Source organism: Lytechinus variegatus, chromosome 14 (assembly GCF_018143015.1).
Source record: "Lytechinus variegatus isolate NC3 chromosome 14, Lvar_3.0, whole genome shotgun sequence".
NCBI lineage: Eukaryota > Metazoa > Echinodermata > Echinoidea > Temnopleuroida > Toxopneustidae > Lytechinus > Lytechinus variegatus.
The window spans coordinates 27634257-27652668 of NC_054753.1; the positions used below are offsets into that span (position 1 = coordinate 27634257).

An 18412-nucleotide genomic window follows, 5' to 3' on the forward strand; every position below is an offset into this window, starting at 1 on the left:
GTGTCCCACGGGCCCTACTTGCAGTTTGTTGGCAAAAAAGGAGATAAGCTACTCACTTTTTTGTGAAAAAAACTCCGAAACATGGGGTTCAGTTGTTGTGCTGGAAAATCTGTGATTTGAATATGATTTGAAATGATCAAATAAAATCAGAAAAATAAATGCACGAAAATTTCATCAAAATCGAACAAGGAATTGGGCATTATTTCGGTGAGACAAATCTTGCCTCGCGTGAACATGCATTGAACAGTCCATCATCTATCGCTATACTTGTTTAGGGGTTCAATTCAGAGAATTCTTGTGAAGGGTATCGTTTTGTTTCTAATACTTGTTAAAGGTCAAGTCCACTTCAGAAAAATGTTGATTTGAATCAATAGAGAATAATCAGACAAGCGTAATACTGAAATTTTCATTAAAATCGGATGTAAAATAAGAAAGTTATGATAGTTACGCTTATTTTTCACAAAATATATTTAAAGCTGCAAATGAGATAATCGATGATGTTCCTCAGTCACGATTTCTTTTGTTTTTATTGTTTGAATTATACAATATTTCAATTTCACAGATTTGACAATAAAGACCAACTTGACAGAAATATAAAATGGTAATTCATGTTCAGAGCGAAATTAAACTTTGTTTCACAGGATGATGACGAGAAAATTAGAATATTTCATATAATAAAATACAAAAGAAATAGTGAGTGAGTGATGTCATCAGTTCCCTCATTTGCATACTGACCAGGATGTGAATATAAAAATTTTGTGAATATTCTGTGTTGTGCTTGTTGGTTTTTTTTCTATTAAAATCCACTTTGTGTTGGGATGGACTTGTACTTTACGTGTATGGTTTCACACGCCAATAGACTTATTTGTTAAGAGGTATATTTTCAGAATATAGAAAATAATTGTTAATGGTACTTTTTCGAAACCCCATGGTCCCGTATGGTATCCACTCGTCGATGGAAGTGTCCACGGGATATATCGCATAAAGTTGATTTTACTTTTTTCTTATTATCTTAAATAGGAAGTATGATATATAGACTACTGATTCATAATGACTGAAGTTTTGAGCACTTTAAAGCTTTAATTTCACAAACAAAGGATTAAGTATTTTAAGGTCTAAATAAATAATGCGAGCGCGAAGCGTAAGCTGAAATATTTACATATTTCATGTATTCAGACCTATGTCAATGATTGCTTGCAGAAGATTATAGCTAATAATCACACCAATCAAAATATATGCGATCACGAAGCGTGAGCAGCATTTTTGTAATTGTTTTGTCTTTATTCCTTGTTGTTTGCTTGTTTTTCTCAAGATCAGGCTCTCTTTCGGGTTTAGTCGGATCCAAAAATGATCAAAATTATTGGATTAAGCGAGGAAGTATACCTTCGAGCAAGACATTTCGTGTACGTGGATTTGTCTGTCTATTCGATCGATAAACAATCATTCATTATCATTATTTATGGCTGCGCTTTTCCAAAAATAGTCCAATTAAATCGCTTGCAACAACAAAATGATTTATGATTATAAAACGTAAAAATAAAATTATTAAATTATGCATGAATAATATTGATATTTCATCTTTCTCGATAAGTGTGTGTTTGCAGGCTATCCTTGAAAGCGAGTGCGGGGGGGGGGGGGGGGGGGGTATATCTCCTTCCTCTAGGATATACGCCAGTTGAACCTCAGACCCTTGATCACAAGGCGAGAACGACAAATCAGTTATCGGCAAGCAAAAAACAAACAAACAAAACAAAACAAAAACAAGCAAACAACAATAACAACAAGGAATAAAGACAAAACAAAACAAAAATGCTGCTCACGCTTCGTGATCGCATACATTTTGATTGGTGTGATTATAATTATATCTTCTGCAAGCAATCATTGACATAGGTCTGAATACATTATTTATTTAGACCTTAAAATACTTATTCCTTGTTTGAAAGCGCTTAAAAATTCAGTCATGATGAATATATATACACTCAGCAAAAAAAGTTCTTGGACACTTAAAAAGTTAAAATATTCCATATAGATATTTGATTAAAGGCAAATTATTATATGTCAACATGACCAGACAATATTCCTCTTCCAGTTTGACATGACATTTTCATGTGCAAAGTCATGCATGAGTGGTTAAATGCTTAAAACAATAGCAATTTCAGTAAATTGCAGGGAATGGACCATTCAAAAGCTAATGATCATGGCCATCCTGTAGGCATGGTAGGCACATTCAGCAATTTCATGCGTTTATCTTTTGAATTGAATGCTTAGGGATGCATCATGAGCTGCATAATGAGATGGATCATTTGGACACTCACTTTCAAGATGAAGCTTTCCAACCAAGAGCATGCAAGAGCAATAGGAATGTTGCAGTCTGGGCAGTCATTTAGACAAGTGGCTCGATATTTCAAAGTTTCCCTAACAACAGTTTTAAATTTGAACCAACTGGTCATGGCTGCTAATGAAGTTAGAGATCGTAGTAGGAGTGGTCGACTTAGGGCCACCACCCCTGCAGTAGATAGGAGCATAACGATAATTTTCCTTTGGTTATGGCAATACGTAAATTTGACATTTTGTTCATCAACTAACTCTGACTTAAAATTCCAATGGAATATAATGCATCCAAGGTCGATATAACTTTCTCTTCACTATTAGAGAGGTATTTGACTTTAAGTTTGCTTTTATCGTTACGGTGGACATTTATGCCAAACAAATTTTCCCATCTGAAAAGAATAACTTATCGTTTGCTCGCAATTTTCTTTTACTGACATTGCTATTGTTAAATGCCTGTAACCAGCCATTCACTGACTGATCCATTTCTTGCAATTTTCTTTTACTGACATTGCTATTGTTTAAAGCATTTCCACCCGGCATGCATGACTGTTCACATGAAAATGTCATGTAATACTGGAAGAGGAATATTGTCTGGTCATGTTGACATACGATAATTTGCCTTTAATCAAAATCTATATTAAATATTTCAACTTGTATAAGTGTCCAAGAACTGTTTTTTTGCTGAGTGTATATCCATGCCTGAGGTTCACAAGACCTCCATCCGAAAAGAAATTTACGCCGCCATTTCCATAACACATGGGGAGCTGAGTTATACCCTCATCCTCGTTCCCCCTTCGATTTTTCCCTTGGCCCTGTTTTCTTTTTTTTTTATATATATTTCTCCCAGTTTTCTTATACTGTCTCGTATTTTTCCCTACCTTGGCGCCGTTTTTCTCTTTCTCTCTCCCTTAATTCTTCTCCATTTAAATTCCTTTTCCCTTTTCATGTTTTCTTCCCTGTATCCTATATTTTTTTCTCGCGAACTCTGCTCGAGAGGGACTTGCATTAATTCCGATCACCCCCCCCCCCCCATCTAGTACGCTTGTCAATCATTTACCCATCTCCCTTGGCCATTTTATTACTCTGACTGATGATATGAGCAGGTGCCATAAAGAGTAAAATGAAATTCAAAATTTTTGCAGCTGCCAACAATTGGCTTTGTTGTCTACACAAAGGGTTTTGTTTTAAAATGTACTATGCACAAAACCGGGGCACAAACTCCGTTGAAATAAAATCGATTCGAATCGCATGACTGACTATTTCGCCAATTTAGTTTACGAGCTGTTCTGTTAGCCAATGAGAGTGCTGTATTTTGACACATGCATTTACGTTGTATTGTGAAAATAATTCCGTTTGAAATTTCCAGCGGCAATAATCGATCACAAGAAAATAGTCTGCTAGGTCAAAACGCCCCTATTGTGCCTACCGTCGAGTAAAGTGGATGTTGGATTTGCGGTTTCGAAACGGAAATTCGCTACTTTTTCTTGAGATTCAATACTGCTTAGCTTGATCAGAGCGTACGAAAGATTTCAAAGGACAGGTTAGTTATTTTTGTTTTAAAATTACACTTGAAAATATTCGTAAAAGATAATCAAATCTGATCGAAACACTCATGATCACTGCGAAAACCGGGCGGTACGGTACGGAACGGTAAGACAATCAGTGGCTCTCTGCCCCGCCGGGTCGGGGTGGCTGGCTGGTGAAGCTTGGTGGTCGGCTGTGATTCTGTGAACGTGTTTGTATTTGTGATGAGACGAGTGCATGCTGTTAGTGTTAAGTTTAGACCAAAACTAAAACTTCTGTCTCTGTTGTATTGGTTGTTTAACTGAACTCTGTTGGCTACACTCACTCACCAATTAATACAGAGACCGAACTTCAGGGATGCCATGTTGAGGTTCAAAGACCAGCTATGCCTATGCTATGCCTATGCGTGAGATTTTCTGTGAATCTGAGTCAGTGAGTGAGATCACAGACATTGTGTACAAGTTGTATATATGGGGATAGGCTGTGATAGTTGCTTGAGACAGAGATTTGAGGGGATGAACAAGAGTCCAAAATGCTTGAGTCTCACGCATAATGCGTGAGACTTGGTAGCTGAACTCTGTTGGCTACACTCACTCACCAATTAATACAGAGACCGAACTTCAGGGATGCCATGTTGAAGTTCAAAGACCAGCTATGCCTATGCGTGAGATTTTCTGTGAATCTGAGTCAGTGAGTGAGATCACAGACATTGTGTACAAGGTATATGGGGATAGGCTGTGATAGTTGCTTGAGACAGAGATTTGAGGGGATGAACAAGAGTCCAAAATGCTTGAGTCTCACGCATAAATGTGTGAGACTTGGTAGCTCTGGAACCTACAGTATAGTGAGTGGTTGTATTACCGACCGGCCTTGTATTACCGAACGCGCGCATCATATGCGTCAGAAAATAATCAAATACGCTCAAACCTTTGCAGCTTCCTTCCAAAGGGAACTTAAATAGAAAAATTATCAAAAACACAATTTCGAAGTCTTTACATCCTCAAAACAATAAAATATGGTCAAAATAGCTCATCAGTGACTTTGTTGTTTTCCCAACTTTTCCCATAGAAAACACACGTTCGGTAATACGATACCTTTTCAAGTGACCAAAATATTTCACTTGCGAAGAGGGGTCCGATTGGAAGCTGATGTTGTGAAAATGAAAAACAATTTCGGCAAAATTTCTGCATATTTATATTTTGTAGGTATTTGTGTATTTATGGTGAAAGTTTGGTGAATTTTATTGGAATAATGTGTTTGATATGATCAAATTCATGAAAAGTGTTCGGTAATACGATCCACTACCATACTAGTCCTAGAACAAAAAGCTTTGCCTTGGCTTTGGTCCCTAGTTCTGTTGGTTGTTCCGCTGAACTCTGTTGGCTCCACTCACCAATTTAACAACACTCAGAGACAGAGGCCGAAGTTTTAGCTCGTTCTGTACAGGGACTCAATGGGCATACCGGTATGTATGTATATATTAAGTTCGGATAAAACTGGGAAGTGAAATTGCGTTACAGTCGAAGGAAGTCAGTCACTGCTTTTCCCCCTTTTAAGCTTATTTTTCCCTGTACTTTTGATGCATTTCAGGCAAAAACAGAATAATAATCTTTTATTTTGGTTCAGTTCTTTTTATACATGTAGGTCTATATTTTTGAAATAAAGACAAAAATCGATGAGCCCCATCGGGGGGATTTTGCATTATTTCTTATGCCTAGTATGCTGACAGTGACACTATCATTATTTCACTTTTTTCAGTTTGTTTGACAACTGAGAATTTAGAGCAAATGCATTCAAATTCATTGTCTGTCTCTTGACTTGAGTCTTGACATAATTTCAAGAAAATTTGCACTTGCTTAGTTGCTATTCCAAGTTATCAAATATGATTTTTTTTGTAATAATGAGTTGGTGTGATTTTTAACATAGTAAAAAATGCATTTATAATTTGAAGTTTATTGTTTTTGCTTTTTTCATATTGATTCTGAGCAGATGTTGCGATTGTTTGTAATAAAGTTTGTTTTTACTAACTAATAATATTAATATAATTTTTTTTCATGTTAGCTACATAGCTATAAAATATTCCATGTACATTTATCTTTATAATATTTATTATGCTCATTTGTGTTTGTGACGCTCATCCAGTTCTAACTTCTATCGCTGCACTGTCGATCGTCGATGGTTGTACATTTGTAAAACTAACGGTAAACCGTGTGCATGTTATGTACCATGAGTAGGGCCTATAGTACAGCCGTTGACGATCATACTCAAAATAGATCTATATAATACCACACCTCTCATCAGGCATGGACGAGATTGAAATTCGGCAAATCAGGCCCATGTTTCCATCAGATATTGTTAATTCAAAACTTTGTCGTGATATTTTAAGGTTTAAACATTTTCTGTCATTTGAGAGATCTATAGGGTAAAAAAAAATTTCTCCTTGTTTCTACAATCTCGTTCCATAGGCCTGCTATTGATTTGTGAAATTGAACTGCGTAGTCCTACGAATCTATGGTACAAATATCTGGAATCATGATAGTGTCCAGTAATACACAGTCACAGTCATTGCATTGATGCATAATGAAATCTGCACATTCTTCCCTATTTAAAATAGATGTTATTACCTCTATCAATATTTGATGTCATGGGTTGGTTTAACTAAAGCATTATTCTTTTCCTTATTTTACACAAGTTTGTAAGCTTTCAAATGGTACCAAATTTGTTGGGATTCCTTCAAGATTTCAAAAAGTCACTATAGATAGAGTCACATCTCCCTACTCAAACAAGCCGTCATTATATATTTTTTTGACAGATGTCTCCGAGTGACCCTGACGTCTGTTATCTGTAAAGTTACCAACATGTATTACTACAATAAAGTAATAAATAATTAACACTTGTGTGTCCCCCTCCTTTGCCTGCCAGTCTGCCACCCCCCTCCCCCTTCATACCGTACTAGGCCCGGGGGGGCCACTTCCATTCACGAGTGGATACCATGCGCGACCATGGGGTCTCGAAAAGCACCCTAAACACGTAATTTCCATATTCTGAAAACGCACCCCTTAACAAGTATTGCCGTGTGAAACCCTACCCTTAACAAGTATTGGAAACAAAACGATACTCTTGGCAAATATTCCCTGAAATGAACCCCTAAACAAGTACAGGAATGTTTTATTGTTACGGGTCCTTCGGTCGTCTGCTTTACCTTATTTGGTTTAGTACGACCCCACCTTCTACACTCGCGCAAATCGGACTCTAAACACGAAGTGTTGGGGCAAAAAGGACATCCTTTATAAAACATTTTAATTTTGTTTTATCATCCCCGCAAATTCGACCCTAAACACGTAATTTTCATAGCGAATTAGATACCCTTTTTTCATTATTTTTGTGTTTTTGACACCCTTTTCACGTTACGTACGTAACGTGCCCTGTCGTGAAAAAGACATCCTTTTTACGTGTTTTTTTGGTCGCGCATGGTATCCACTCGTCAATGTAAGTGGCCCCCCCGGGGTACTAGGTTTATAGTTCCTCCGTTTTTTCCTTTCTTGCATTTAACTGGGCGTTGTGGCGTGCGCCTGTAATCCAAGCTGTGGGGAAGTTACAAATTGAAGCAGAGGTTCGAGGTTCGAGCCCTGATCACGTCTTTCGGATGGTGACGTTAAAGGTCGGTCCCAGACGTAAATAATCATACCTGATTGATACACGTCTGTCAAAAACTCAAAATACACACACACACACTTATAAATGCTTGTTTTTCCTCTTTGTAAACTGTGTAAGCCCTTTCCCTGTTGTACAGTAATCAGGGGATAGAGCTCAATAGGCCAATGGCTTTCTGTCTTCCCCCACATTTGCCGTATAGCGGAGATCATTGTTCTTTACTATCTCATCTCAATTTCATGAGCAATATAGATATGGTGAATAATTATGAGCAAAGAGCAAAAAGATTACTACATGGATGTTCATATTAAAGCATTTTACCCTACCTCATTATTTTTAATGCTATTTTTCTGAATCCAAATGAAATTTCCTTTTCAGGAAAAGTATGCTTTTGTACGAAAAGTTAATATTTTTATAGTTATGACCATTTTGATACCAGTAGTGTTCTATTATTAGATTTGGGTGATGGAACACAAATGAGGGGAGTTTAAAATGCATATTAAACAAAAAAGAAGTAATTCTGTGTAATAAGTAAGCAATAATGAGAAATGTGTCATTGTTTTATGTGGAAATGTACTATTTTTAAAGGTTTAATTTCATTTCGTTTAGTTTCATTTTCAACAATTATTACAGTTTGTTTTGTACTTTTTGACAAATAACAAAACATATTTCAAGTATCCTTGTACAAAAATTAATTTCAAGATTATTACATATCAGGTTGGAAATGGAGGAGGCTGCTAAAAAGCGGAGCTTGTTTACATGTACATGTACATGTATATTCCAGAAATACCGGGTAGGAAGCTATCCAACCCAAATCAAATCATGAAGAGCATACAGAGTCAGAATGTAACCCAAATCAAGAAAGAAAGAAAGAAAAAAAAAAAAACAGAGACAAGATCAGAAGCTTAATTTTCTCAGTGTAATGCAGAAGTCCTGCTTCTGACTATGTGAGTACTGGTACATGTACATGTAGGCCTGCAATACATTTATGATACAAAAAATAGTGATTCATGTTCATTAGAAGAGGTTCTTTTTTGTTGTTGTATATAATTATGAAGAATCAATTATTTTGTTCCTGGGTCTTAAGTAAAATGAAAATTGTCTACTTTTTTATAATCATGCATACATGTACAAACATATGTACTGTACAATATAAAGTTTTCATACATTCATAATTCCATTTCTATAGATCATGGTCACTTGCTCAAATGGAAAAATCAATATTTCGGCGTAATCTCTATTTTCAAGTGTCCTTCAAAATGACAGAGGATACAACAGATCAATATATAGTTTTCCTTCTCAGTAGTAAAAAACTGGCTCTTGACTACTAGTATATCATGTAGTCCTTCAAGCTCTGTGTGTAGGTTATTGGAATAGCGCCCTCACATGATAGAGTTTCAGACTGGGGCAATTATCTCCTGGTCACACCATCTATGCCAATTGGAGGGTTTCTAAATTTTTATTTCTTTTTTTTGATGTACGTAAAAGTTTAAGCCTGTATTTTTAGAAAACAAGGTTGCTCATGTTTTCAAAGTATTTTTATAAGATTGTATATATTTTGCAAGTAGCCCTTTTTGTTGTCTCTCCCACCAGAGGTGAAGGCGAGACTTAGGGATCCAAATGTCGTTCGTCGTCTGTCCGTAGTCTGTCGTCCGTCTATCACAAACCTAATGACACATAACTCCACAACCGTAAGTCGATTTTCAACTAAACTTGGTTGGTATATGGACTTGGGGGACCTGCATGTTATGCTGCACTCAGAGATCACATAGTAAGGTCAAAGGTCATTTTCAGGTCAATGTTAAAGTTTACATGCAAGACTCTCTTATGTCACGTAACTCCGCAACCGTAAGTCTCTTTTCAACCAAACTTGGATGGTAGATGTACTTGGGAGACCTGCTTGTTAAGGCTGCAGTCGGAGGTCACACGATAAGGTCATAGGTCATTTTTTAAGTCAACGTTAAAGTTTACATGCAAGACTCTCTTATGACACCTAACTCTGCAACCGTAAGTCACTTTTGGACCAAACTGGGATGATAGATGGATTTGGGGTACCTGCATGTTATGCTTCAGTCAGAGGTCACATGGTAAGGTCAAAGGTCATTTTCAGGTCAACGTTAAAGTTTACATGCAAGACTCTTTTGACACCTAACTCGATCTGCAACCGTAAGTGACTTTTCAACCAATCTTGGATGGTAGATGGACTTGGGGGACCTGCTTGTTATGCTGCGGTCGGAGGTCACATGGTAAGGTCAAAGGTCATTTTCAGGTTAACGCTAAAGTTTACATGCAAGACTCCCTTGACTCCTAACTTTGCAACCGTAAGTCACTTTTCAACCAAACTTGGATGGTAGATGTAAAGGCGACCTGCATGTTATGCTGCAGTCAGAGGTCATGGTAAGGTCAAAGGTCATTTTCAGGTCAACATTAAAGTTTGCGTGCAAGCTAGGCTCTTATGACAAGTGTTATCATCCCAATCATTTCACAATGAAGTTTCGATACAATTCTGTTGTGTGCCCTCGCAAATCACGATATTCTGGTCATTTTCACATGTGGGCGAGACACAGAATCGCTCTTGCCTTGTTTCTCAGAGTTACAGGCAACAATAAATACCAGTATTGTGGAGTAAGTAAATCAAATGATTTGACTGACTTCATCACATGAAAATTGACAAAGAAGAGTTTGTTTGGTGCATTATTGAATAAATAATCCACATTTTTTTTGTTTGATGTGGATATGCATTGATAATTTCTTTGCTGTTGTTTTCTGTTCCTTGAAATAAACCACAAGCATCATTGATCATTTGCTTTTGTTTTCAAGTCACAAAATACAAAGCAAATTGATTTTGTTGGTTATTTAATAACCTTCAGGGTAAACAAATCAACAAAACCGCTGAAATAATCAATATCATTCTTTGTCTTTATACTCTTTAAAAGTCGCTTGCATATTCATAAGCAATATAATGTTATGCACATTTCTATCTATTTTAAAAATACTATATGTACAGTAATTAATTAAACACTGCAAATCCATTTGTTTTCCTTTTAAATTCTATCAGCTGCTTTCACCTTCACCCACAAGTGTATGTCTATTGCTGGATGTTGACATCATATTCATTTGGAATGGGAGACTTTCTATTAATTCATGGTTTGGTGAGGCCTCTTAGAATATTAAAAAATACTAGAAATGAATTGAAATACTCATGCAAATGGTATTATATGTCTTACATGCAACACTAGCCTATACACATTTTGTATGTAAAAAAACACCTCGATAACTTGAGTGGAATGTGTAGAGATACATTACGAGTATGTAAAAACAACTGTTGTCTCTTTTCCAGAAACTGCCTTGGTGTTTAATATAGTGCGGTAGCCTGATGCTTATTATTGAAGTATTATTTGATCAATTGTTCTTTACTCATGTGTCATCAGAACTCCCGTAAAGTTAGCCTCTGGAACACACTTGGTAATAACCTTTGTAAAAATTTGTTTCAGTTTTTTTAAATTTCTTTCATAAAAGAATGAACTACATTGTAGATTGCGAAAATTGATATTTTCTAGAACTTTTGTTAAACTCATGATGTGGTTAGAAATAGGAAATTGAATTGCTGCCATGTAATACCTTCATTTTCCATGTGTTTCCTAATTTCCTTTTATTATAAAAGTTACCTATTTTGCATTAATGAGAAGAAAGAATGAAGTACTGAAAGTATTAAAGCTAATGGTTGGCCTACAGTGACGTTATATAAAAAGCCATTTTTGGATCCTCTCTCTGCACTTGAAATTTTCATATGCAATGACTCTCAAAATATCACAAATTGTAAATAAAATTCACCTTCACTTCAATCCACTCTGACCTGTAGTTGAACCCATTTTCATTGATTCTCAAATTAATTACATGTATTTACTTGACAGCATGCTATTAAAAGTCAGCTACATGCGGTTACTGACCCTGTGCCAGTGCCTTTTTTAATGGGAGGGATTTATAGTTTGTACCAGAAAAGAAAACATTGACTTTTTAATTTATGATGCTCATTCTGTACCATGTTCCATTTGAATGAGTGCCAATTTGACCAATAATCATTGCCGGTATATTAGTGGTGGTGTTGTAGGGGATCAGTTACGGAGAAGGGACGCTATCGTCTTTTGTATTCGAAACCCTTCAAGGCTAGCGTCCAACCTTACCAGACATAAAACAAAACCACACTACCTTTCCTCTCCTTGGCCAAAACTCTCTCAAGGAAAATTATGATCAAATTCTGCTTAGCTTTGTATTCATCTGATGTGGATAAAAATAGAAATATATTTTTCTTCAGCTTTGTTTTCTGAAATCTGCCTCTAAAAAATCTGTTGGACCCACTCTACCCAGATCTACCACTGAGCCACCATTAGTACACTCCCCCCCCCCTCCCCCATGAAGAACAACACAAGCACTACATAGATAATCTATACCAAAAGAGAAGAGAACACATTGTTATTGTTACTCCAGTTTTAGATTGTATATCAAGAGAGGGGGTGAAGCTAAGCTAGTATCACCCCCCCCATTCAATTAGAATCTTTCGGGAGGACAGAAGGCAGTCAATTATCCAGGGGTCCGTCCCTATAAATGCAAACTGCTGGGTTGGCTTCATGTTGCCATGACAACATCAGCAGGTAGGCTTGAGTTGCTCTGGCAACACAAAGCTGAAACCTTCACATGGATTTGTGTGTATGAGTGTATCAGGGCTGGTTTGATTGGAAATTACTGATGGGTGGTATGGGGATTCTGTCTACCCCCCCTTTACTGAATCCTCATTTTTTTTATTTGCTGCACATGTACATTGTATAGAGGTGTTGTGGCTCAGTGGATAAGTCTTCGGACTTTGAACCACAAGGTTCGGGGTTCAAATCCCACCGCAGCACTAATGTCCTTTGGCAAGGCAACTACCTACATGTACATTTGCCACTCTCAACCCAGGTGTAGTAAATGGGTACCCGATAGTAAGGAATTCCTTGAATGCTCGTGCGCCCGATCAGGGTAGCCTTGCTAAAGCCAGGGTAATAGTATGCAGCGCTTACATTAAAGCGCTATATAAATGTTGCATATTATTATTATTAGTATGCAAACCCTTCATTCAAGAAAAGTTGGCTGAATATGCAGCCTAACGTCCATTCCAATGATTGAGTATCTAGGTCCCTCTCTTTCAATCCAAAATTGAAACAGCAAGTTTTATTTGCGCTAGTCTTTTTTGAAGACCTACTTTAATCAGGGTCTGTGTCTGCAGGATGGAGTTATTCTTTTTCACAATATTCTTATAGAACAATTTAAATTTATATACATTTCCAACATGCACTGGATGATCACTAGGTGTAAAAAGGAAAGAAAGAAAAAAAATCTATTGGACTTATGAAATTCAATAGTCAATATTTTTTACAGGAACATGATATTGAGATTTTAATATAGTTTTTCATTCAAAGGTAATTATTGAGCATACATGTATCTTAGAAACAAAAGTTATGTATTGGTTGGAATTCAAAGTATAAATCTTAGGTCAATGTTTGTGAAAAAGATCTTACAGTGTATGTAATAGAAGCATATCCGTCTTTCCATAAACTGAAAGGATTAGGCCTTTACTATAAACATTGATGTAATAGACAATTAGACATTGAGAAATCCTAATTTGACTATTTACACTCACATAATTGTGTGGAAAAATGTCAATCATACTACATGTATAATGTAGCATTGCAGAGAAGATCTAATGAATAGAGTTTGTTTCCAACAGATTAAAGGTTGAAAATAAAGCCAAAGTTCATTTGTTTGATCGCTCACATATCATGTTGACAAAACCTTGAAAAGGATAAGAATTTATACAGTCTTATGTGAAAATGATTGCATGAATTGTCTACTTTGTCAATTATAAGAGAAACTAATTGTTTTAAATTCCTGTGCCCCTTTAAAAGTTGTAAAAATGATTACAGCATTACTGTACCTTTGAAACTTGACTGACCACCATCTATAGTATGGGTTACAGTAGATTAGGATTCAATATTTTTAGAGACATGTATGTCTAAGCCAGAGCAGACCATACAAGTGTTTCTTCAAGTAGCATCAAGAAACTTCATCTTGTAGCTCTTAGGTTTTATGTTTAATATCAATTATAATGGGTTATGTGATGATTATTTATCATTTCTTACATACATCTTTGGAGCTGGAAAATATGATTTCATTAGTTTTCTTTTGATATTGTTTTTCCTTTGTATCCTGACTGCCAAATGGTCTATAATACATGATTATGTACATGTGAGAATCTACTTTTTTCCCAGTCAAATATTTAGTAGATATTGAAGTATTCAATATTTAATTAAAATATATTTCTAAAAGAAACATCTCTGATTACATCATTTGATACAAACCTAAACAAGATGGAGTTTTTATATGACAAAACATGATGTAGTACATGTATATAATGCAGGTTTTGTATCATTTAAACTAGATGCATCTATAGCTGTTTTATAACTGCTTCCAATTCAAACTTTCCAAAAGTGATTCTATATCCCTGAAATGTGACACAATAGTGAACCCCAACCTCCCCTTCTTCTGTAGTGTACTTTTATTTGTTTTGATCCCCAAACTATTTGCTTGACAAACAACTGGTAGCGTCCCCTTTACTTTGTTTATTCTTTCTGTCTTTTTCATCAGAGATACCCAGCGTACATCTAGGATCTCAAGGTAATTAATACAGTACAAGAATAGTTTATGGTAGAATAATTAGAGAAGATGCTACTGAAGATGAAAACAGATTTTACAAAACAATGTAAATTCCATTATTATCAGATTTGGCCATTGAACCAAAATAGAGTATGTATCATTTTAGGGAATATCAGAATGTTTTCAAGATTTGAATGAAAATAGAAATTGATTATTTGTGTGCAGGAATTTGATATTAAAGTAACCCATATTCCATGGAGTTAATCAGTATTTTGATCAGTGTTTCATATTTAGAGATTGTAACAATAGTACTTGTTACAAATATTTGTGTTTGTAAATACCTCTTGATAGTTGCCTATCCTATTAAAAGCCAATAGAAGCTTCATGGTCACTAGAGTAATACAGTAGGGTACATTTGAATTATATCCACCAAATTGCATTTAATCTTCCATTATAAAAATCAATTAATATTGGTTTTGGTATTTGCCCATTATCTCACCAGTGTGTAGTAATTCAAAAGGACAATTTCACTTTAAAGCCTGCAGCTCTCTATTAATGGAAATATCTGTGTCAAAATATGTATGGATTTTATTGGCTGTCAGGGTAAAACACAATTAAAATTGAGTGATATATGTCCATTGATAGTGCAAGGCTTTTCCCATCATGCATGCATGGGCAATATTTCCATTCAATACCCAATCAGTTATCATACTATGTAGTCTCTCAGTCAGACCTTCTAGTATGAGCTATCTGTATGGAGAAAAATTATCTCTGTTCTGAGCACTTCAGTATTCAAATAAATCCCCAAGGTATACCTTTGTGTATAAAAGTCTCTGGACTGATCATAAGAATTATTGGACAAACTTGTACCCCTTTCATAAACCCAATTATGCGGCTAATAGCAGCATAATTTGGTCATAAATTTGGAGGACCAGAGTTATCCGCATTATTTTGATGCTGCTATTATCCGCATAATAGCAGCATCGGGACAAGATTTTGAGTTTATGAACGCATTTCCAAAGAATGCGGATAATTGCCATGGTGAGGTCACAAGGTCACCCTTTTCCAACAAAACCGCATCGGAGGGGGCATGTCCAGTTGTCATGACGATTATCCGCCTTTTTCAGGACGGGCGCTCGTAAAAATAATGCGGCTTATTTTCGGAGTTTGTGAACGCAATTTTTATTGAATTATCCGCATTACTCTTAGGCGGCTAATTGGAGGATGGGTTTATGAAAAGGGTATTGGATACACACTTTTGACCACATGATAATGGTATTTACCCAGGGTAGCCACTTCAGTTCCGATAAGCGTTCTCCCAGCGGGCCCTGCTATTTTTTAGAGATCGATCAAAGGATTGGATTGAAAGGGATGGAATTATTGTTTAATACCCTTTTCATAAACCTATCTCATTTGATTAACTCATCTATTCGTGTTTTTGGGCTAATCTTTCCCTTACGCATTGCTTTTTGGCAGAAGTTCTATGGAAAATGCACTTTTTTCACACAAATTTTGAGACACTCTGTATTCATTCCCCCATTGCTCGAGAATGAATGGGCAGTTAACGACGGGGTGCAAGATTTATTGAAGAATGGAATGTATATTTCACGAAAATGAAAGCCATTTCCTCATTGGATTTTATCTTCAATACGTGTTTTTTAGATGAAGTTAGTTGTCGAATCTGCTCTCCTGGCATTTGAGGTCTCTATCGGTGACGTCACTCAGGATCGTCATGCCTGAACCATCGGCCGGGCAGGGGTCGCAATGGTAGCATGATTTACGCATAATGCACTCGATCTATACAATAATCTTGTCCTCTCGTTCTAATGAATGTGTAACTCATATAATTTTCATCAGAGCATTCAACATGAGTACTGTAGTTAACATTTTTTTTGTTATAAGTGAATTAAAGTCCCTCCAGTGAGTTTGATCACCCCTATTGTAAAAATGTATCACTCCCCCAGTTGTAACACAAACAGCTGTTTACACTCAGGGTCACTCCGTGACCTGTGTGTGCGTTCAAGAGTTGTACACGATTTTCTGTCTCATTTAGGCAGAAATCTTTCATAATGTTTCTTCTTGGACCCCACTAGTGTCATGAATTGACTTCAATACCAGTACAGCACGACTTTAGACCCCCCTCCCCATGCAGAGGTGTCAGGAGAAGGGCAGATTTTAAAATGTGTTGATGGATGGAAGGTGTTTGGTGTATGTGTGGGGGGTAATCCTAAACCCCTTGAATGAAACCCATGTGAGGGGAAAGATTTCATCATGCGTGACCTTTGACCTCAACATGAACGGAATTGAACTGCGGCATGTAACATGGCTGAAACATTAGAACATAAGAAATGACTGTATAACCTGATTAGACTTATCAAATCTTTCATCTTGTATTAAATGTATGACATATTTCATATTCTTTGTTGCAGGAATTCTTTTTTCATTTAAAAGAATTTTAGTGCGAGGCAAAGATTTTCATGGATGTAGTAAGTTGATATTAATGGGCCATGATAAAACTTAAGAGCCTGTAAATGATGGCTAGTTTGATCCAAATACTTGTTAATCATTTTTACGTTTGTATTTTATAAAGAACTATTTTTGTTTGAATTTGTAGCATTTCCCCACTCATCCGCTCTCTTAACTTGACTAGCAATGGTACATTGTAGGTTGAGGGCCCATTGTTTTCCTTTATATCAACACCCTTTTATATGAAACTAGTTTCCATTTCAGAAATCTGTTCAATGATTCTGATCATATTTCACTATACTCTGAAAGCATGGACCCAGTTCACAAATCCCCATCCTGCCTGAAGATGATACACAGCTAAAGGATGGCAACAACGCTTTGGGGGGAACTTGTCAATTGCATCCATTGTCATTCTATTAAACGTAGCATAATGTGGGAGTAAATATTATAGAGGGAAACTAGTCATCTGAAGGACGTATTGACTAGATGAGTGTGTGTCTGTGGAAAATAAAAGGATGAGCTGATATTTGTCAAAAATCTGTGCCTGTCGGAGGAATAAACAGTTTCTCCGAGTGGTATAGTACTTCCAGAGTTTGTGACATCACAATGAAGGGGTTATCCATGAAGACGCTTCCGTTGACAGAGATGGGACAAACTCGGTGATTATCTTTAATCAGGTGTGCTGCTGTTGTTTCACAGGTGATGCAGTTTCAGGGCCTGTGCCACTTGATCTCTGTCATCCAATGTTTCCTTTTTGTCAAAGAGGATGTCATTATCGATGCATGAGATGTGCCTGATGGGATTCATGGAGTAATCGTGTTGCAGTATAGGAAGTCCTTTTTCATGTTTTGTGCTGCCTTCAGGCTCTTGGGAACGTAGATTCCAAAATCACTGGGACTGAGATCGATTACGTACAACATTTAAGTGTTCAGTGATAAGTTCTTTTGACTTTGGCTCATGAAAACATTTTTGTTCATGGTTATAAAGACAAAGGGATTCATGATCAGGAACATAATTATGCCTAAATATGGAGGACACCCTCTACAGGCTTATTCTGGACAGTGTTTATGCTCTGTGAAGAGATGCCACTTTTCACTATTTGCATAACAATGATTGTAAGTAAATGTGGCAATTATCATTTGATATGTAATATTATCCTATAACTTTTGGTGTGTGTATATATATATATATATATATATATATATATATATATATATATAGTTTTTTTTTTCTCTCTGCTCACTTCTATGATTTTTTTCATGTTGTAAAAATTTGTCTTCTGGCAAAATCAAAGCAATTGCAACTGATGGATAATGGTCATTTATGCAGCAACATGCTAAAACTGAATGTTAAATGAGCAGTTGAAAGGTTGGAGCAGTGACAACCTTTTCTAAATGTTAAATAATTGAAAACAAAAATTCAAATGGTTTGAAATTTTTGTTTAATGGTATGATCCAACACTTAATAGTTGTTGGATTTGTGCAAGGTAGCATATGACATTTGGAAAATGTTGTCACTTGTCCAACTACTCCAACATTTCAATTGCTGATATACCAATTCAATATTTAGTGTGAAAGTACAACATTTTAAAGTTCATCTCACCAATCGTAAGTTTAAGAAAATTCGTATGTAAATTACTTCATTTATTGTGTTCATCATGGCAGAGTTTTACACAGGATTGCTGCATTTCTATTCATTCCCAGGGCATGGTGATGGTTGTAGTTTAGTATAATCCATTTCTTATTAT

At 36.1% G+C, this 18412-nt stretch overlaps 1 protein-coding gene across 1 annotated transcript in view; it reads left to right on the forward strand.

The window, feature by feature from the left end:
* The first annotated feature begins 17759 nt into the window (after nucleotides 1-17759).
* LOC121427196 (rootletin-like) overlaps nucleotides 17760-18412 on the forward strand; it is a 63507-nt gene continuing 62854 nt past the window's right edge. The window contains exon 1 of the mRNA XM_041623468.1: nucleotides 17760-17780. Within this exon, the coding sequence (XP_041479402.1) occupies nucleotides 17775-17780 (6 nt within the window). The 5' untranslated portion in view covers nucleotides 17760-17774. The remainder of the gene's footprint in view (nucleotides 17781-18412) is intronic.